Source organism: Coregonus lavaretus, assembly GCF_964263955.1.
Source record: "Coregonus lavaretus genome assembly, chromosome: 35".
NCBI lineage: Eukaryota > Metazoa > Chordata > Actinopteri > Salmoniformes > Salmonidae > Coregonus > Coregonus lavaretus.
The window spans coordinates 1174170-1193046 of NC_140022.1; the positions used below are offsets into that span (position 1 = coordinate 1174170).

At 43.9% G+C, this 18877-nt stretch overlaps 1 protein-coding gene across 1 annotated transcript; it reads right to left on the reverse strand.

Moving 5' to 3' along the window:
* Positions 1-88: 88 nt before the first annotated feature.
* On the reverse strand, positions 89-13818 carry LOC311109752 (lysosome-associated membrane glycoprotein 1-like). The gene is made up of 9 exons (XM_084152729.1): positions 13473-13818; positions 7106-7224; positions 6717-6933; positions 6407-6568; positions 3732-3940; positions 3520-3645; positions 3292-3358; positions 1502-1669; positions 89-1265 (listed from the first exon to the last, which is right to left on the reverse strand). The coding sequence occupies exons 1-9, from the start codon at positions 13522-13524 to the stop codon at positions 1126-1128; spliced, it is 1260 nt and encodes a 419-aa protein (XP_084008855.1). The 5' UTR covers positions 13525-13818; the 3' UTR covers positions 89-1125.
* Between the last annotated feature and the right edge of the window lie 5059 nt (positions 13819-18877).

Here is an 18877-nt window from a genome sequence, read left to right on the forward strand (position 1 = left end):
TCTGTTCTTTCTGATACTTTCGAAGTCCCTGTAATCTCTAGTGCTGGGAACTACAAACCCCATCTATTCTCAACTCAGGAAGCAGAAGAGAGTTTCAAATGTATTTTATTGACCTCAGCAGGATGCATAATAGAAAAATGATCAAAACATTCTCTACAAAAATAAAATATCAACTCGCTACAAATCGATATTAACACAATCATGGGAGGAGAGGGGAAGAGTTAGAGACAATATTACACCCCCTGCTTTTAGAAAACAATGAATCTACCCATTTCTGCCCAATTCAACACATCCATCATGTAACACCTTGACCTTGTGTTACATTCCTCAGTCTTATGCCATCCACAACCCTTTGTTTTGAAATGGAGTAAAACCCAAACACAGCACACACCCCCCCTAAGGCCTTTCAAATGTTCTTGTGACCTACAAGATAATTAGGTCAGTATTTCTAACCAGAGTGGGGTTATTAGACAGACATTCACAAGTTTCCCTTTTCACAGGAGTCTTCGGGCCTCCCAGGTGATGTCATAGAAAAGATGGTGGTCATGAAGGAAAGGAGATGAGGGAGGAAGGAAGGAAGGAAGGAAAGCTTGTTGTGTGTTTGAGCCAATCACAAGATGTGGTTCTAGGAAAGACCCCCTCCTCCATAAGATTTTAATACCATATAATGTCAGATTAATTGTAATTTACACAAAAATTACAATTGAAGAAAAAAAAAATCATTCAATTACTTCAAAGCGAAAATCCACCCAAGTCAAACATGAAATGAGATTAGAACTAAAATGAGGGTATACTGAGCCAGCTGCAGTAGAGATGGGTTAGAGAGAGAGAGACGAGGGGGATAGTAGGTTTGACCAGGCAGTAGTCGGTTAGTAGGTAGCAGAGGATGAGCTGCTGTGAATAACAATACATAGAGGATACACACTCACTCTCACACACACACACGCTGCAGAGAGGGCTTGGTTTGTACATGGTCCAGTCAGTCATTAGTAGCAGTCGTTGGTTGGAGCGTCCGGCTCTCTGCAGTATGTCTGGAAAGGCTCCATAGGCCTCTGGTCAAAAGTAGTGCACTATCTAGGGAATAGGGGGCTATTTGAGACACAAGCAGCCTGTGTGTCAGTGTTCTCAGATGGTCTGGTATCCAGCGGGCCTCCTCTTCCTGCCGATGAGGTAAGCAATGAGAACGATTAGAACCAGGCCGGCCAGAGCTGCTCCCACGACGATGGGGATCAACATGTTGTCCTGATCCAACTGACACTCCTCCGCTAGAGGGAGGGAGGGAGGGAGAGGAGGGATGTGGAGAGAGAGGTACGTGGGGGAAAGAGAGAAGGTAATTAATACAAATACAGAACTTCTAATCAAGGACAACCATAAAACACAAAGGGTAGAGAGTGAGAGGAGAGATGGATAGATCAGATGAAAGGGTAGAGAGAGAGGAGAGATGGATAGATCAGATGAAAGGGTAGAGAATGAGAATGCTAGATTATAACGTATCCAGTACCTTGTGCAAACTGTCCTCTGGTGAGGCCGAAGGGCTGGACCTGCAGCTGGAAGGTGTTGAGGGAGAAGTTCTGGTCTACAGCCAGAGTCTGTTCTGAACTACACATGTAGCTCCGCCCCAGGGAGCCACGCAGGTAGTCCAGACTACTGTTACTGGTGTTGAACGGGGCTGGAGGGAGGGAGAGTCGTTAAACATTCAAATCCAGACATGCACTCTTACCATGGAACAGTAATTATTCAGCAGAGAGGTAGTAAAGGAACAGAGAGAGAGGGGTGGTAAAGGAACAGAGAGAGAACCAAATCATGAGAAAACAAAAATATAATTTACAAAAAAAACTGCACAAACTAGAATGCTATTTGGCCCTAAACAGAGAGTACACAGTGGCAGAATACCTGACCCAAAATTAAGGAAAGCTTTGACTATGTACAGACCCAGTGAGCATAGCCTTGCTATTGAGAAAGGCCGCCGTAGGCAGACCTAGACAGGCTATGTGCACACTGCCCACAAAATGAGGTGGAAACTGAGCTGCACTTCTTAACTTCCTGCCAAATGTATGACCATATTAGACATATTTCATTCAGATTACACAGACCCACAAAGAATTAGAAAACAAATCACATTTTGATAAACTCCCTTATCTACTGGGTGAAATACCACAGTGTGCCATCACAGCAGCAAGATTTGTGACCTGTTGCCACAAGGGCAACCAGTGAAGAACAAACACCATTGTAAATACAACCCATATTTATGTTTATTTATTTTCCCATTTGTACTTTGTACACATCATTACAACACTGTATATAGACATAATATGATATTTGAAATGTCTTTATTCTTTTGGAACTTGTGTGAGTGTAATGTTGACTGTTAATAAAAGTGATATAAACAATAAAGTATATATTTCACTTGCTTTGGCAATGTAAACATGTTTCCCATGCCAATACAGCCCTTACATTGGAATTGAATTGAGAGAGAGAGGCAGAGAGAGTGAGTGAGAGAGGTAGTAAATGGCGAGAGAGAGAGGTGGTAAAGGTGAGTGGTATCATATACAATGCATTCAGAAAGTATTCAGACCCCTTGACGTTTTCCACATTTTGTTACGTTACAGCCTTATTCTAAAATAGATCACATTGTTTTTTTCCCCCTCATCAATCGACACACAATACCCCATAATGACAAAGTGAAAGCAGGTTTTTAGAAATGTTTGCATGTTTTGTCTATATGGACACTATTGATAAGGAATCCCTAACCTGTCATGTCAGACCAAGCTGTTACCACAGACAGACCACTGAGGTGATACTAACCTGTCATATCAGACCAAGCTGTTACCACAGACAGACCACTGAGGTGATACTAACCTGTCATGTCAGACCAAGCTGTTACCACAGACAGACCACTGAGGTGATACTAACCTGTCATGTCAGACCAAGCTGTTACCACAGACAGACCACTGAGGTGATACTAACCTGTCATGTCAGACCAAGCTGTTACCACAGACAGACCACTGAGGTGGTACTAACCTGTCATGTCAGACCAAGCTGTTACCACAGACAGACCACTGAGGTGATACTAACCTGTCATGTCAGACCAAGCTGTTACCACAGACAGACCACTGAGGTGATACTAACCTGTCATGTCAGACCAAGCTGTTACCACAGACAGACCACTGAGGTGATACTAACCTGTCATGTCAGACCAAGCTGCGACCACAGACAGACCACTGAGGTGATACTAACCTGTCATGTCAGACCAAGCTGTTACCACAGACAGACCACTGAGGTGATACTAACCTGTCATGTCAGACCAAGCTGCGACCACAGACAGACCACTGAGGTGGTACCTGTTAGACGTGGTGTTCTGTAAAGAGAAGAACATCAGTCACGGAGGAGAGTAGAGAATTAACAGACAGACAGGTAAGCAAACAGACCGATAACCAGACAGGGAGACAGACAGGTAAACAGACTGATAACCAGACAGACAGACAGACAGACAGGTCAACGGTAGAGTGATGATGTCACCAGAGTAAACAGGAAGCTGAGGTTGGTGGTTCCGCCCTGCGTCAGCACCAGGGTGGCGCTGGAGGGGTCACATGATCCTGAGCTGGTCGTCTGATTGGGCAGCATGTTTACTACTTCCTGGATAGTCTGTCAATGAGGAGGAGAGGGACAGGTTATTGTGTGTTACTGGGACAGTGTGTGTGTGTGTGTGTGTGTACATGAGTGTGTGTTACCTTATTCTGTAAAGCAGAGAAGTGGGAGATGTTCAGCTGCAGTGCCATGCGGGCCAACAGACAGACAGTCCCGTTGCTATTGGAGACGGAGTAGCTGCCCTGGTTGGGGGTTCCAGGGGGGGTGGGGACAGGGACGGGGGCTGCTGTGGTGGTGGAGGGGGGTGGAGGGGGGGATGTGGTGGAGTTCTGGTCAGCAGTACACACACTCTCTGGGAATGACAGAACAGAACTTTTATCAACACCACAACACGGGTCAATATCCTCATACTGTTCAGAACATTTATCAACACCACAACACGGGTCAATATCCTCATACTGTTCAGAACATTTATCAACACCACAACACGGGTCAATATCCTCATACTGTTCAGAACATTTATCAACACCACAACACGGGTCAATATCCTCATACTGTTCAGAACATTTATCAACACCACAACACGGGTCAATATCCTCATACTGTTCAGAACATTTATCAACACCACAACACGGGTCAATATCCTCATACTGTTCAGAAAATTTGTCAACACCACAACACAGGTCAATATCCTCATACTGTTCAGAACATTTATCAACACCACAACACGGGTCAATATCCTCATACTGTTGAGAACATTTATCAACATAACACAGGTCAATATCCTCATACTGTTCAGAACAGTTACAGTGGGGGAAAAAAGTATTTAGTCAGCCACCAATTGTGCAAGTTCTCCCACTTAAAAAGATGAGAGGCCTGTCATTTTCATCATAGGTACATGTCAACTATGACAGACAAAATGAGAGAAAAAAATCCAGAAAATCACATTGTAGGATTTTTTATGAATTTATTTGCAAATTATGGTGGAAAATAAGTATTTGGTCAATAACAAAAGTTTCTCAATACTTTGTTATATACCCTTTGTTGGCAATGACACAGGTCAAATGTTTTCTGTAAGTCTTCACAAGGTTTTCACACACTGTTGCTGGTATTTGGGCCCGTTCCTCCATGCAGATCTCCTCTAGAACAGTGATGTTTTGGGGCTGTCGCTGGGCAACACGGACTTTCAACTCCCTCCAAAGATTTTCTATGGGGTTGAGATCTGGAGACTGGCTAGGCCACTCCAGGACCTTGAAATGCTTCTTACGAAGCAACTCCTTCATTGCCCGGGCGGTGTGTTTGGGATCATTGTCATGCTGAAAGACCCAGCCACGTTTCATCTTCAATGCCCTTGCTGATGGAAGGAGGTTTTCACTCAAAATCTCACGATACATGGCCCCATTCATTCTTTCCTTTACACGGATCAGTCGTCCTGGTCCCTTTGCAGAAAAACATCCCAAAGCATGATGTTTCCACCCCATGCTTCACAGTAGGTATGGTGTTCTTTGGATGCAACTCAGCATTCTTTGTCCTCCAAACACGACGAGTTGAGTTTTTACCAAAAAGTTATATTTTGGTTTCATCTGACATTCTCCCAATCCTCTTCTGGATCATCCAAATGCACTCTAGCAAACTTCAGACGGGCCTGGACATGTACTGGCTTAAGCAGGGGGACACGTCTGGCACTGCAGGATTTGAGTCCCTGGCGGCGTAGTGTGTTACTGATGGTAGGCTTTGTTACTTTGGTCCCAGCTCTCTGCAGGTCATTCACTAGGTCCCCCCGTGTGGTTCTGGGATTTTTGCTCACCGTTCTTGTGATCATTTTGACCCCACGGGGTGAGATCTTGCGTGGAGCCCCAGATCGAGGGAGATTATCAGTGGTCTTGTATGTCTTCCATTTCCTAATAATTGCTCCCACAGTTGATTTCTTCAAACCAAGCTGCTTACCTATTGCAGATTCAGTCTTCCCAGCCTGGTGCAGGTCTACAATTTTGTTTCTGGTGTCCTTTGACAGTTCTTTGGTCTTGGCCATAGTGGAGTTTAGAGTGTGACTGTTTGAGGTTGTGGACAGGTGTCTTTTATACTGATAACAAGTTCAAACAGGTGCCATTAATACAGGTAACGAGTGGAGGACAGAGGAGCCTCTTAAAGAAGAAGTTACAGGTCTGTAAGAGCCAGAAATCTTGCTTGTTTGTAGGTGACCAAATACTTATTTTCCACCATAATTTGCAAATAAATTCATTAAAAATCCTACAATGTGATTTTCTGGATTTTTTTTCCTCAATTTGTCTGTCATAGTTGACGTGTACCTATGATGACAATTACAGGCCTCTCTCATCTTTTTAAGTGGGAGAACTTGCACAATTGGTGGCTGACTAAATACTTTTTTTCCCCACTGTATAAACCAACACGGGTCAATACCCTCATCCTGTTCAGAACAGTTATAAACCAACACGGGTCAATATCATCATACTGTTCATTTAAACAATAAGTTAAGGGGTCAAAGCCAAACATGTAAAGGAATAACCAAAGTGTTAATGGTTGATGGTCAGTGAACAGTTGTTAATGGTTGATGGTCAGTGGACAGTTGTTAATGGTTGATGGTCAGTGTACAGTTGTTAATGGTTGATGGTCAGTGTACAGTTGTTAATGGTTGATGCTCAGTGGACAGTTGTTAATGGTTGATGGTCAGTGTACAGTTGTTGATGGTCAGTGATGGACAATAAGTGTGCGTCCCAAATGAGCCCCGGTCAAAAGTATGCACCATCTAGGGAATATGGTATCATTTGGGTATCAGCCCAGGTGTTGGTGGCTGTACCGTTGGGGCTCAGATCATCTCCTGTCATGTAGGCCTCCATCTTGACGTCTGAGAAGGTGACGGTGGCTCCTCCCACAATGACAGGTGAGGCGCTGATACATCTGTAGGTGGTGTTGACCCTAGCAACCATCCCCACAGAGGTCGTCTCCACAGTTACCACATCTGTAGAACAACAGACAAGACACATTGGTCAGAAATCAAATAATAATCAATTCCGTGTGTGTACGCGCGAAGCGTGCCTCCGTGTGTGTGTGTGTGTGTGTGTGTGTGTGTGTGTGTGTGTGTGTGTGTGTGTCAGTCTCTTTCTCACCGGTACTGTTGGCCTCTGGGAAGGTAGTGACATCACTGAGGTTGTACTGCAGGGTGAGAGTAGATACGCTGTACAGGCTGTTATTGGATGAGAAGCTGAGGCCCAGGGTGTGGCCATCCCCAAACAGCGCCACGAGCCGGGGGGAGCGGCCGTCACCCCCACACGAGCTGGCCCCACCCACCACCGCCGACCCTGGGAGGGGCACCATCACCGTACGCTGGAGAGAAGAAGAAGAATGTTTGTACATTTAAAACATGTTCAGGATGGGATCGTTGGCCCAAACTCATGCACACAGTTGTCGTGGGAAGAGAGACTTATGTTCAGGACATTTTCAAAAGTACAATCTGTGTTTCTCTACGCCGGAGAGGATTGTGGGGGATGTAGTTTACCGTGCCGTTGGCTGTGTCATAGGTGATGGAGATGGAGGCGGAGAGTTCAGCTTTTATACAGGTGGAGTTTCCCTCTGTCACCTCCAGAGTGACCAGAGCCTGGGCTACTGTCACGCAACCTGGGGGGGAGATATCATCATCATTACCATCACCACTATAACTATGACTGACTGGGCTACTGTCACGCAACCTGGGGGGGAGATATCATCATCATTACCATCACCACTATAACTAACTATGACTGACTGGGCTACTGTCACGCAACCTGGGGGGGAGATATCATCATCATTACCATCACCACTATAACTATGACTGACTGGGCTACTGTCACGCAACCTGGGGGGGAGATATCATCATCATTACCATCACCACTATAACTATGACTGACTGGGCTACTGTCACGCAACCTGGGGGGGAGATATCATCATCATTACCATCACCACTATAACTAACTATGACTGACTGGGCTACTGTCACGCAACCTGGGGGGAGATATCATCATCATCATTACCATCACCATCAGCAGCACCATCACTTGAGCAACAACCTGAGTAGTTCTAGCAAAGACAGTACAGTAGGAAGATAGGCAGAAACTGCTTCTCCAATCAAAATCCCTGATCATTCTTGTAAGTGATGTCATGGCGACACTGGCTAGCTAAGCTCATGCACAGAAACACATTAACGGGTCTAATGGTCATCTAGTGCCAAACTGTGCATGTACATGCTGTCAAATCAAAGGCACTCCTTTGATATCAAGTTGTTTTTGACTGAAAATTAAAACGTGTCAAGTTTGCCACTCTCACAAGGTTGGAGTGTTAAGGATTATTCCATGTTTAAGGCCCAGTTCACTATCAAACTCACTATCACAGTGGCAAAGTGTTTCTCCAAAATGACCACCAAGTCACCTGACCACTCACCTGACAGGTCAGATGGTCACCAGCTGACCATATTAAAGATGGCCGCCATACACACACCACATCAAACATTGGCTGCGTTTCAAACACATAAAATACACACCCTCCTCCAATTACCCTCGCGGCCATATTTGTTGTCGGTCCAAATGATTGTCCAAGCAAGGGAAGTTGGCAACGTAAACCCCTCAGCCCTAGTTTTTGATCGAGTTTGCTAGTGTACAATTACGTTCACTACGGGGCCTGAAACGCCACATAATTCAATTTGCGATGATTGTACATCCGCTAAGAAAAGTCATCCAAAACTTAAAACCAACATTAATATGGAGAAGTCAACATACAAGTGGAAGAACAACGAATGTAAATAAGTTAGAAATGGTGCTACTAATGCACATGACGGCTCAAACATGTATCATGAAAGTAATTATGTTTTTATTTGGTTAGCTTTTGGAAACGTTAGCTTGTGCATCCAACTTTCCCTGACATCACACTTACACGTTGTAATTTTCGATTTTCCTGATATAGTCGGACGCGTTGTCTTCTAGCCAAGATATGAAATGCAATCATAATTGACTGTGGCGCATATAAAGCACACACAACAGCTACCGGTGGTTCCATGATGACTGAAAACACAACTGTGGGACGAACGAGTGACACATTTTCGGGCAAGAGCGGTCCATTTAAAATGTATTCATTCTTCCCTCGTCCTGCAAGTGTCAACTCGTCAGACGTCATAATAAGTCATCAGAAGTGTCCACTTAATTTGAGGGGAGAGTGTGTGTCTTAAGTGTTTGGAATGCAGCCATTGTTTTGGTTTGGAAGCCATCAGACAACTCTCCGGTATGTCTAAGTGAGTGTGATGTGTCCTTCATGTGGTATATTCACGTCACACTGTTTATCGATTGTAGAACCCATGTCGTATGATAATGCTAACTAGTAGCCTTTTAGCATATGGTTTGCTAGGGCCCATTCAGGTCTGTATTGACCCAAGGACCACATGTTGTGGTTACCATTATGCTACTTATGGTCCTTTATGTTTAGTATATACAGTGGGGAGAACAAGTATTTGATACACTTCCGTTTTTCTACTTACAAAGCATGTAGAGGTCTGTAAGTTTTATCATAGGTACACTTCAACTGTGTGAGACGGAATCTAAAACAAAAATCCAGAAAATCACATTGTATGATTTTTAAGTAATTAATTTGCATTTTATTGCATGACATAAGTATTTGATACATCAGAAAAGCAGAACTTAATATTTGGTACAGAAACCTTTGTTTGCAATTACAGAGATCATACGTTTCCTGTAGGTCTTGACCAGGTTTGCACACACTGCAGCAGGGATTTTGGCCCACTCCTCCATACAGACCTTCTCCAGATCCTTCAGGTTTCGGGGCTGTCGCTGGACAATACGGACTTTCAGCTCCCTCCAAAGATTTTCTATTGGGTTCAGGTCTGGAGACTGGCTAGGCCACTCCAGGACCTTGAGATGCTTCTTACGGAGCCACTCCTTAGTTGCCCTGGCTGTGTGTTTCGGGTCGTTGTCATGCTGGAGGACCCAGCCACGACCCATCTTCAATGCTCTTACTGAGGGAAGGAGGTTGTTGGCCCAGATCTCGTGATACATGGCCCCATCCATCCTCCCCTCAATACGGTGCAGTCGTCCTGTCCCCTTTGCAGAAAAGCATCCCCAAAGAATGATGTTTCCACCTCCATGCTTCATGGTTGGGATGGTGTTCTTGGGGTTGTACTCATCCTTCTTCTTCCTCCAAACACGGCGAGTGGAGTTTAGACCAAAAGGCTCTATTTTTGTCTCATCAGACCACATGACCTTCTCCCATTCCTCCTCTGGATCATCCAGATGGTCATTGGCAAACTTCAGACAGGCCTGGACATGCGCTGGCTTGAGTAAGGGGACCTTGCATGCGCTGCAGGATTTTAATCCATGACGGCGTAGTGTGTTACTAATGGTTTTCTTTGAGACTGTGGTCCCAGCTCTCTTCAGGTCATTGACCAGGTCCTGCCGTGTAGTTCTGGGCTGATCCCTCACCTTCCTCATGATCATTGATGCCCCACGAGGTGTGATCTTACATGGAGCCCCAGACCGAGGGTGATTGACCGTCATCTTGAACTTCTTCAATTTTCTAATAATTGTGCCAACAGTTGTTGCCTTCTCAGCAAGCTGCTTGCCTATTGTCCTGTAGCCCATCCCAGCCTTGTGCAGGTCTACAATTTTATCCCTGATGTCCTTACACAGCTCTCTGGTCTTGGCCATTGTGGAGAGGTTGGAGTCTGTTTGATTGAGTGTGTGGACAGGTGTCTTTTACACAGGTAACGAGTTCAAACAGATGCAGTTAATACAGGTAATGAGTGGAGAACAGGAGGGCTTCTTAAAGAATAACTAACAGGTCTGTGAGAGCCGGAATTCTTACTGGTTGGTAGGTGATCAAATACTTATGTCATGCAATAAAATGCAAATTAATTACTTAAAAATCATACAATGTGATTTTCTGGATTTTTGTTTTAGATTCCGTCTCTCAAAGTTGAAGTGTACCTATGATAAAAATAACAGACCTCTACATGCTTTGTAAGTAGGAAAACCTGCAAAATCGGCAGTGTATCAAATACTTGTTCTCCCCACTGTATATGATGATGTTTTATAGCCTATCTAAGGCCATAGGGCCCATTATATTGGGGTAGCTGTAGCCGACTGACTTCTGTATTACCTTAGGACTATTGTGTACTTTGATCAGTTCACAGTATGTTAAGCTTTTAACTTTTTTATAATGCTAATTATGTTCCATTGATTATGTAAACCTTAATACTTGTTTCCATCTGTTACAGAAACCATACATGCATATTACATTATATAACTTCAATGTCCTCTGATTGACCTGGCTAAATAAAAACGGATCAAAGTGGTTAAAGAGACGTTCTGAATCAGTCGCTCTGACAGGAGCCCTTGGGCGGCCAACACCATTCACTAAAACCAGCCATACAGTCCTAGAACATTTCTTACATGGAGTAATAACATGTTCAACTACTTAAGACGTTGCCTCGAATCTAGGTTGTGCCTCTAGATTTCGAGCAAATCAACAACTAAGGAAGAATTGTTCACTTCCCTCATTAACTTCTCTAACCCCAAACCTCGGCCTGGTCTGCTTCGCAAGCGTTCCTGGATGATGCGCCTCTAGTTTTAAAAATGATGTGGTGCTAGTCTCATCTCACAGCTGCTGCACAACCTGAGCAACAACGTCAAGAACTCCATCCAGTACAGGGAAACATATCAGTTCTCAACAATGACCAGCAGAGGGTAGTACAGGGTTAGAGTTGAGACTGAGACACAGGGACTCAGGTCACATATCAATCTAGATAGACAAGCGATTTCACAGCCTGAACACATATGTCTACAACATAATCCAGAACCCTCACATCTACAGCTGAGAAGCATCACTACCTGTCCGTACTACCAGAAGAAGTTCTAGTTTCACAGCAGTTCAGTTCCAAGCCTGAGAGGAGTTCTAGAACATTGCCTGTGATGATGTAACCCCAGTAGTGATGTAAAACTGGCAGGTCCCTCCCTCTCCTTCACTTGTACCATTACCAAACCCTTTATTAACAACCCTCTAGTCTGACACACATAGCCTGCTACAGACTATTAATACCTGCTATGTGTTCCAAATGGTACACCCTATATAGTACACTATGCAGACTCATTTACACCTGGTGGCTACCACAACAGACACAGAGGTCGAGGGGTTAAATATGTGTCTACCAACATACAGGTTAAAGGTTAGGTTATTAGTGTGTTGCTAAGGAGTGACTGACCAGAGGGTGTACCTCAATAGTCTAGACTGGCTTCCTTCCTCTCCTCAGAGGATCAATTAATCCAAATCAGCACTTGTGTACAGACAGAATCAATGTCAGATAAACTAAGTGTGCATCCCCAATGACACCCTATTCCCTATATAGTGCACTACTTTTGACCAGGACTATTTTTGAGCAGCCCTATAGGCCCTGGTCAAAGGTAGTGCACTATATTAGGAATAGGGTGCAACTTGAGGTCATCAGCATCCAGAGCAGGGAGCCTGATGAGGCCTGATGCTGGGTCGTCAGTAGTTAACACAGCCACAAAGTCATAATTATGGCTAAATCCCACCGATTTCTACAATTTATCTTATTAAAATCTGATGCCTAACCTAAACCTTGAATTAAGACCAAATATATAAAAAGAAAAATCAATAATTTTTACAACATGGCCAATTTTGACTTTGTGGCTGTGGTAACTAGTGCCAACCCTGATGCTGTCCTGTGTTTTGTGGGTTATTAATGTCCATCATACACTGGGTAGTTCGAGCCCTGAATGCTGATTGGCTGACAGCCGTGGTAGTGCCTAAGAACAGCCCTTAGCCATGGTATATCGGCCATATACCTCGGGCCTTATTGCTTAATTAACTATCTGGCCTGGTGGATAGCAGAGAGCAGCAGGCCCTGCTGTGCTTCCATCATGCACCCGTGTGTGATGATGACTCAGGGAGTTTTACTCCAGTGGTTGAGCATGACCCTGCCTGCCTCACATCCTCCCCTAAACACACACACACACACACACAGCAACACAGACACTTCTGAAACAGACAAAGAGTAACCGCTCTATAATACTGTTTCCACAGAAGTAGAGAGAAGACGTGTGACTCAACACTAATCACAGCTTGACTACCACACACCTGATTCCCTTTCTTATGTAGGCCTAGGTCTTATCAATATTATATACAAAATAAAGGGACACAGTTTCAAAGGTCAATGAACCTGTGACCTGGCCCATGAATAGCATCACAGCACACACACTTTCCACAAAACAGTAGAAAAATGCCAAGGCACAACTATATTACGCCTATAGCTTGTAGTTGGTTAACTTGACAGTGCTGTGACAACACATCTGTGTTCGTGTCGTGTGTGTCACTCGGTTTGAGCGGCCACCGGCCAGCTAATGGTCAGTCATAGAGGGTCCAGTGTTTCAACACACAAAGCACCTCTACGGTCACGTGAAGCGTCCCCGGAACAATGGGTTGACAGAGAGACAGACGCGCTTTTGATTTTAGGAAAACGAACTCCCTGTTTGTCTGTTCCCATTTGATTCACTTGACCTTCTACTGTCTGTCCCAAAACATATCCTGGCCATCATGAAGAAATCAACATGTGTACAAATACGACAGAGAAAAAATAAAACACGTTACCCCTGAAATGGACCATAAATAAAACGTATATCCAAATACATAATAAAATAATAGGCTTTATGTCATAGGCTCCTATAGAATTATCTATTTATTTCTAACTTACTAATTAACAAGTCACCATACTACACAATAATATAACACTAGCGGAGATTATGACGTTTTATTTCCCCCTCCGTCTCAGTAACAGTCCTCGCTCGACCACCACTATAATAAACACTTACCTAGAATCGCAAAGCAGGCGATCCCGACAACGCATGGATGTGTTCGAGTCATGTTTCAAATCCAGCGTTCTCAGAGTGCAGTTTAATGGATAGCGCACACCGCTCCGCCTTGTCCAAACAGCTGTCCAGGAAATGCAACAACAAGCCGAAAAGTAAAGATCGACCTTCCTTTTCCTGTTATTCTGTCCCCTTTATTTGGCGGTTATTTAATATGTTTCATATTCGTGGTCCTGTATTCGGAGCAGGTTGCAGAAGTCGGACAGTATCGCTCCCTTTCATGTCCTTAATACGAGGAAGGAACATCCAGTCATGTGAACCAAGCTTTAGAAGCACCCAGCACCGTCACGTGAGGCAGCCAGCGACACCCTCTTATTATAGCTCAATGGCGACCGACAGCTCCCCTCCCTGACAACTCAGTTATATGCTGCCATGCTGGCAAACCCTGGTCAAAGCATAATCTGATTTTTACTGTAGAATACTGTATTAGAGAATGTATTATTTCTTTCTGGATATTTAAAAACATCAGCTAAACAGATATGTATAGGCCAAGAGGAGGCCCATAGCAAAACAAATATTTACATAGCAGATAAACAAGTACTAATGATCTAGTAGATGTGTTTTATGTTGTGTTAACTATGTATACTGCTGTCTTGGCTCACTTGGAAAATATGTCAATGTGTCCTCTGGTTAAATAAAGGATGGTGGCCAATGTTTTTTAACTTGTCTGTGATCTAGGGGCGGCAGGTAGCTTAGAGGTGAAGAGCGTTGTGCCAGTAACCGAAAGGTTGCTGGTTCTAATCCCCGAGCCAACTAGGTGAAAAATCCTTCGATGTGCCCTTGAGCAAGGCACTTAACCCTAATTGCTCCTGTAAATCGCTCTGGATAAGAGCGTCTTGCAAATGTAAATCTAAGTGGAGAGAGATATAAAGCCCAGTAGCCAGTCTATAGTAAAGAGGAAGGGGCGGCAGGTAGCTTAGTGGTTAAGAGCGTTGTGCCAGTAACCGAAAGGTCGCTGGTTCTAATCCCCGAGCCGACTAGGTGAAAAATCTGTCGATGTGCCCTTGAGCAAGGCACTTAACCCTAATTGCTCATGTAAGTCGCTCTGGATAAGAGCGTCTGCTAAATGACTAAAAATGAAATGAAATGAAATGAAAGGGATAGAGCAGTAGCCAGTGTCTTATATCAAAGAGGAAAGAGAGAGAGCAGTAGCCATGTGAGGACCCACGCGCAGGTCAGGGTAAAGTACTGCGGCGTGCCGCCATGGGCAGTAAGCTGACTATTTCTGTTTTTCAAATGGCACCCTATATAGTGCACTACTTTTGACCTGAGCCCTGTTCAAACGTAGTGTACTATAGGGAAAAAAATCTCTCTCTCTCTCGGCCAGAAAACTCTTGCCTCCACTTCCATCAGTTTCACTTTATCTTGTCTTCTGTCTAGTCCAGGTATCATAAACTACATTCAGTCGCGGCCTGATAATTAAATATATTTTCTAGACTGCAATTTCACCGCAGAAAGCCCAAACAGATATATTTCAAATTTAATTTGTCATATGTGCCGAATACAACTGGTGTAGACTTTACTGTGAAACGCTTGCTTACGAGCCCTTCCCAACAACGCAGTTTAAAAATAATAGTAACAAAAGAGGAATAAAATACACAAGAATGGAGCTATATACAGGAGGTACCAGTACCAGATCAATGTACAGCTATATACAGGAGTACCAGTACCAGATCAATGTGGAGCTATATACAGGAGTACCAGTACCAGATCAATGTACAGCTATATACAGGAGGTACCAGATCAATGTACAGCTATATACAGGAGTACCAGTACCAGATCAATGTGGAGCTATATACAGGAGTACCAGTACCAGATCAATGTGCAGCTATATACAGGGAGTACCAGTACCAGATCAATGTACAGCTATATACAGGGAGTACCAGATCAATGTGCTGCTATATACAGGAGTACCAGTACCAGATCAATGTGGAGCTATATACAGGAGTACCAGATCAATGTGCAGCTATATACAGGGAGTACCAGATCTATGTGCAAAGGTATGAGGTAGATATGTACATGAAGGCAGGGTAAAGTGACTAGGCATCAGGATAGATAATAATAAGGTATGAGGTAGATATGTACATGAAGGCAGGTTAAGTGACTAGGCATCAGGATAGATAATAATAAGGTATTTGAGGTAGATATGTACATGAAGGCAAGGTTAAGTGACTAGGCATCAGGATAGATAATAATAAGGTATTTGAGGTAGATGTGTACATGAAGGCAAGGTTAAGTGACTAGGCATCAGGATAGATAATAATAAGGTATTTGAGGTAGATGTGTACATGAAGGCAGGTTAAGTGACTAGGCATCAGGATAGATAATAATAAGGTATTTGAGGTAGATGTGTACATGAAGGCAAGGTTAAGTGACTAGGCATCAGGATAGATAATAATAAGGTATTTGAGGTAGATGTGTACATGAAGGCAAGGTTAAGTGACTAGGCATCAGGATAGATAATAAGGTATTTGAGGTAGATGTGTACATGAAGGCAGGTTAAGTGACTAGGCATCAGGATAGATAATAATAAGGTATTTGAGGTAGATATGTACATGAAGGCAGGGTTAAGTGACTAGGCATCAGGATAGATAATAATAAGGTATTTGAGGTAGATATGTACATGAAGGCAGGGTTAAGTGACTAGGCATCAGGATAGATAATAATAAGGTATTTGAGGTAGATATGTACATGAAGGCAGGGTAAGTGACTAGGCATCAGGATAGATAAAGAGTAAAATAAACAGAGTAGCAGCAGTAAATTATGAGCGTAAAGGTGTGTGTGTTGTGTGTGTGTGCATGTGAATGTGTGTGGGTTTTATTTGACCAAAACAATAATTTTAAACCTTGCTTAGATTTGTATATGATCACAGGTCTCCATTATGCGTGGAAATACTTGGGAACAGATTTCCAAAATTAAAATCACTTGAAGCTGATTTCCTGGTGTTTTTAGTCTTATGTCCAACAATGAATATTCTATTTTATTTCAAATAAAACCACCCGCGTGCCAAATTCGTCCCATAAGTTGGGGAACCATGGTCTACTCCACTTTAGTTCCTCTGTAGTCTGATTCCAACCATCTTTTCACAAAACGATTTTACTCATTACACATTTTAGTCATTTAGCAGACGCTCTTATCCAGAGCGACTTACAGTTAGTGAATACATATTTTTTTAATACTGGCACCCCGTGGGAACTCATGTAGTATTTCTTCAGGGGTCCTAGCCAGCATTGTTGATTTCTTCAGGTGTCCTAACCAGTAAGGTTGTTGAGAATGTGAGGGGGGGTGGTGTGATAACAGGATTCTAAATGCAACACTTACAAGCAGCAGCAGCTCCTCTGACTCACCACTAAGCCACATACATCCTGTTCTGTTGAGAGGGCGTGGAGGGGCAGGCTCACTGAAGAGGGGAATCACAATCATTAAAACATACCTTGCTTTACTGTACTTGTGTCAAAGAATTTAACAATTCAGTAACAAACTGATGGTAAACAGACTTAGTTTTAGTTGAGATGGAGAGAAAGACACTTTAGGCACACCCAGGGAAGAGAGGTTGAGGGTGGTCAGGAGAGGTTTAAGGGGTGAGGGGTAGAGGAGGGTCAGGAGTGGTAGAGAAGAGGCTGGGGGTGAGGAGAGGGGTTATTCCACAGCAGCGTGCCAAAAGCTGAGGACAGAACCTCTGACATCACAGGTCACTCACCCTCCTCCTACGACAGCAAGGATAATTTGTTTCTCTAAGGAATTACTCAAGCTTCAGGGGCAGAAATCAAATTAGCCTGTAGCCAGCAATGGAGCCATATACTGTCAGCAAGTAGCCAGGCATGGCGCCATATACTGTCAGCCAGTAGCCAGGCATGGAGCCATATACTGACAGCCAGTAGCCAGCCATGGTGCCATATACTGTCAGCCAGTAGCCAGCCATGGTGCCATATACTGTCAGCCAGTAGCCAGCCATGGAGCCATATACTGACAGCCAGTAGCCAGCCATGGAGCCATATACTGACAGCCAGTAGCCAGGCATGGAGCCATATACTGACAGCCAGTAGCCAGCCATGGTGCCATATACTGTCAGCCAGTAGCCAGGCATGGAGCCATATACTGTCAGCAGAGTGATACACAAAGGGGCTTCCTCAATAGACACACACAAAAACATACATGTTGATGAACACAGTTGAAAGGATGAATCGAGAACACGAGATTCAGTCAAGGATTAATTCTCACTAGCTCAACCAACTACATTGAAGGAAGAATGTATTTGATCCCCTGCTGATTTTGTACGTTTGCCCACTGACAAAGAAGTGATCAGTGTATAATTTTAATGGTAGGTTTATTTGAACAGTGAGAGACAGAATAACAACAAAAAAATCCAGAAAAACACATGTAAAAAATGTTATAAATTGATTTGCATTTTAATGAGGGAAATAAGTATTTGACCCCCTCTCAATCAGAAAGATTTCTGGCTCCCAGGTGTCTTTTATACAGGTAACAAACTGAGATTAGGAGCACACTCTTAAAGGGAGTGCTCCTAATCTCAGTTTGTTACCTGTATAAAAGACACCTGTCCACAGAAGCAATCAATCAGATTCCAAACTCTCCACCATGGTCAAGACCAAAGAGCTCTCCAAGGATGTCAGGGACAAGATTGTAGACCTACACAAGGCTGGAATGGGCTACAAGACCATCACCAAGCAGCTTGGTGAGAAGGTCACAACAGTTGGTGCGATTATTTGCAAATGGAAGAAACACAAAATAACTGTCAATCTCCCTTGGCCTGGGGCTCCATGCAAGATCTCACCTCGTGGAGTTGCAATGATCATGAGAACGGTGAGGAATCAGCCCAGAACTACACGGGAGGATCTTGTCAATGATCTCAAGGCAGCTGGGACCACAGTCACCAAGAAAACAATTGGTAACACACTATGCCGTGAAGGACTGAAATCCTGCAGCGCCCGCAAGGTCCCCCTGCTCAAGAAAGCACATATACAGGGCCGTCTGAAGTTTGCCGATAAACATCTGAATGATTCAGAGGAGAACTGGGTGAAAGCGTTGTGGTCAGATGAGACCAAAATCGAGCTCTTTGGCATCAACTCAACTCGCCGTGTTTGGAGGAGGAGGAATGCTGCCTATGACTCCAAGAACACCATACCCACCGTCAAACATGGAGGTGGAAACATTATGCTTTGGGGGTGTTTTTCTAAGGGGACAGGACAACTTCACCGCATCAAAAGAGACGATGGACGGGGCCATGTACCGTCAAATCTTGGGTGAGAACCTCCTTCCCTCAGCCAGGGCATTGAAAATGGGTCTTCCAGCATGACAATGACCCAAAACACATGGCCAAGGCAACA

Excerpts from the sequence above, each read along its gene's own strand:
- LOC311109752 (XM_084152729.1), bottom strand. The coding sequence starts at position 13,524 with ATGACTCGAACACATCCATGCGTTGTCGGGATCGCCTGCTTTGCGATT. Across the intron at positions 3,941-6,406 it reads AGATGATCTGAGCCCCAACG|AGAGTGTGTGTACTGCTGAC; the intron begins GTACAGCCACCA and ends TGTCATTCCCAG. Across the intron at positions 1,670-3,291 it reads AGCTTGGTCTGACATGACAG|CCCCGTTCAACACCAGTAAC; the intron begins GTTAGTATCACC and ends CCCTCCCTCCAG.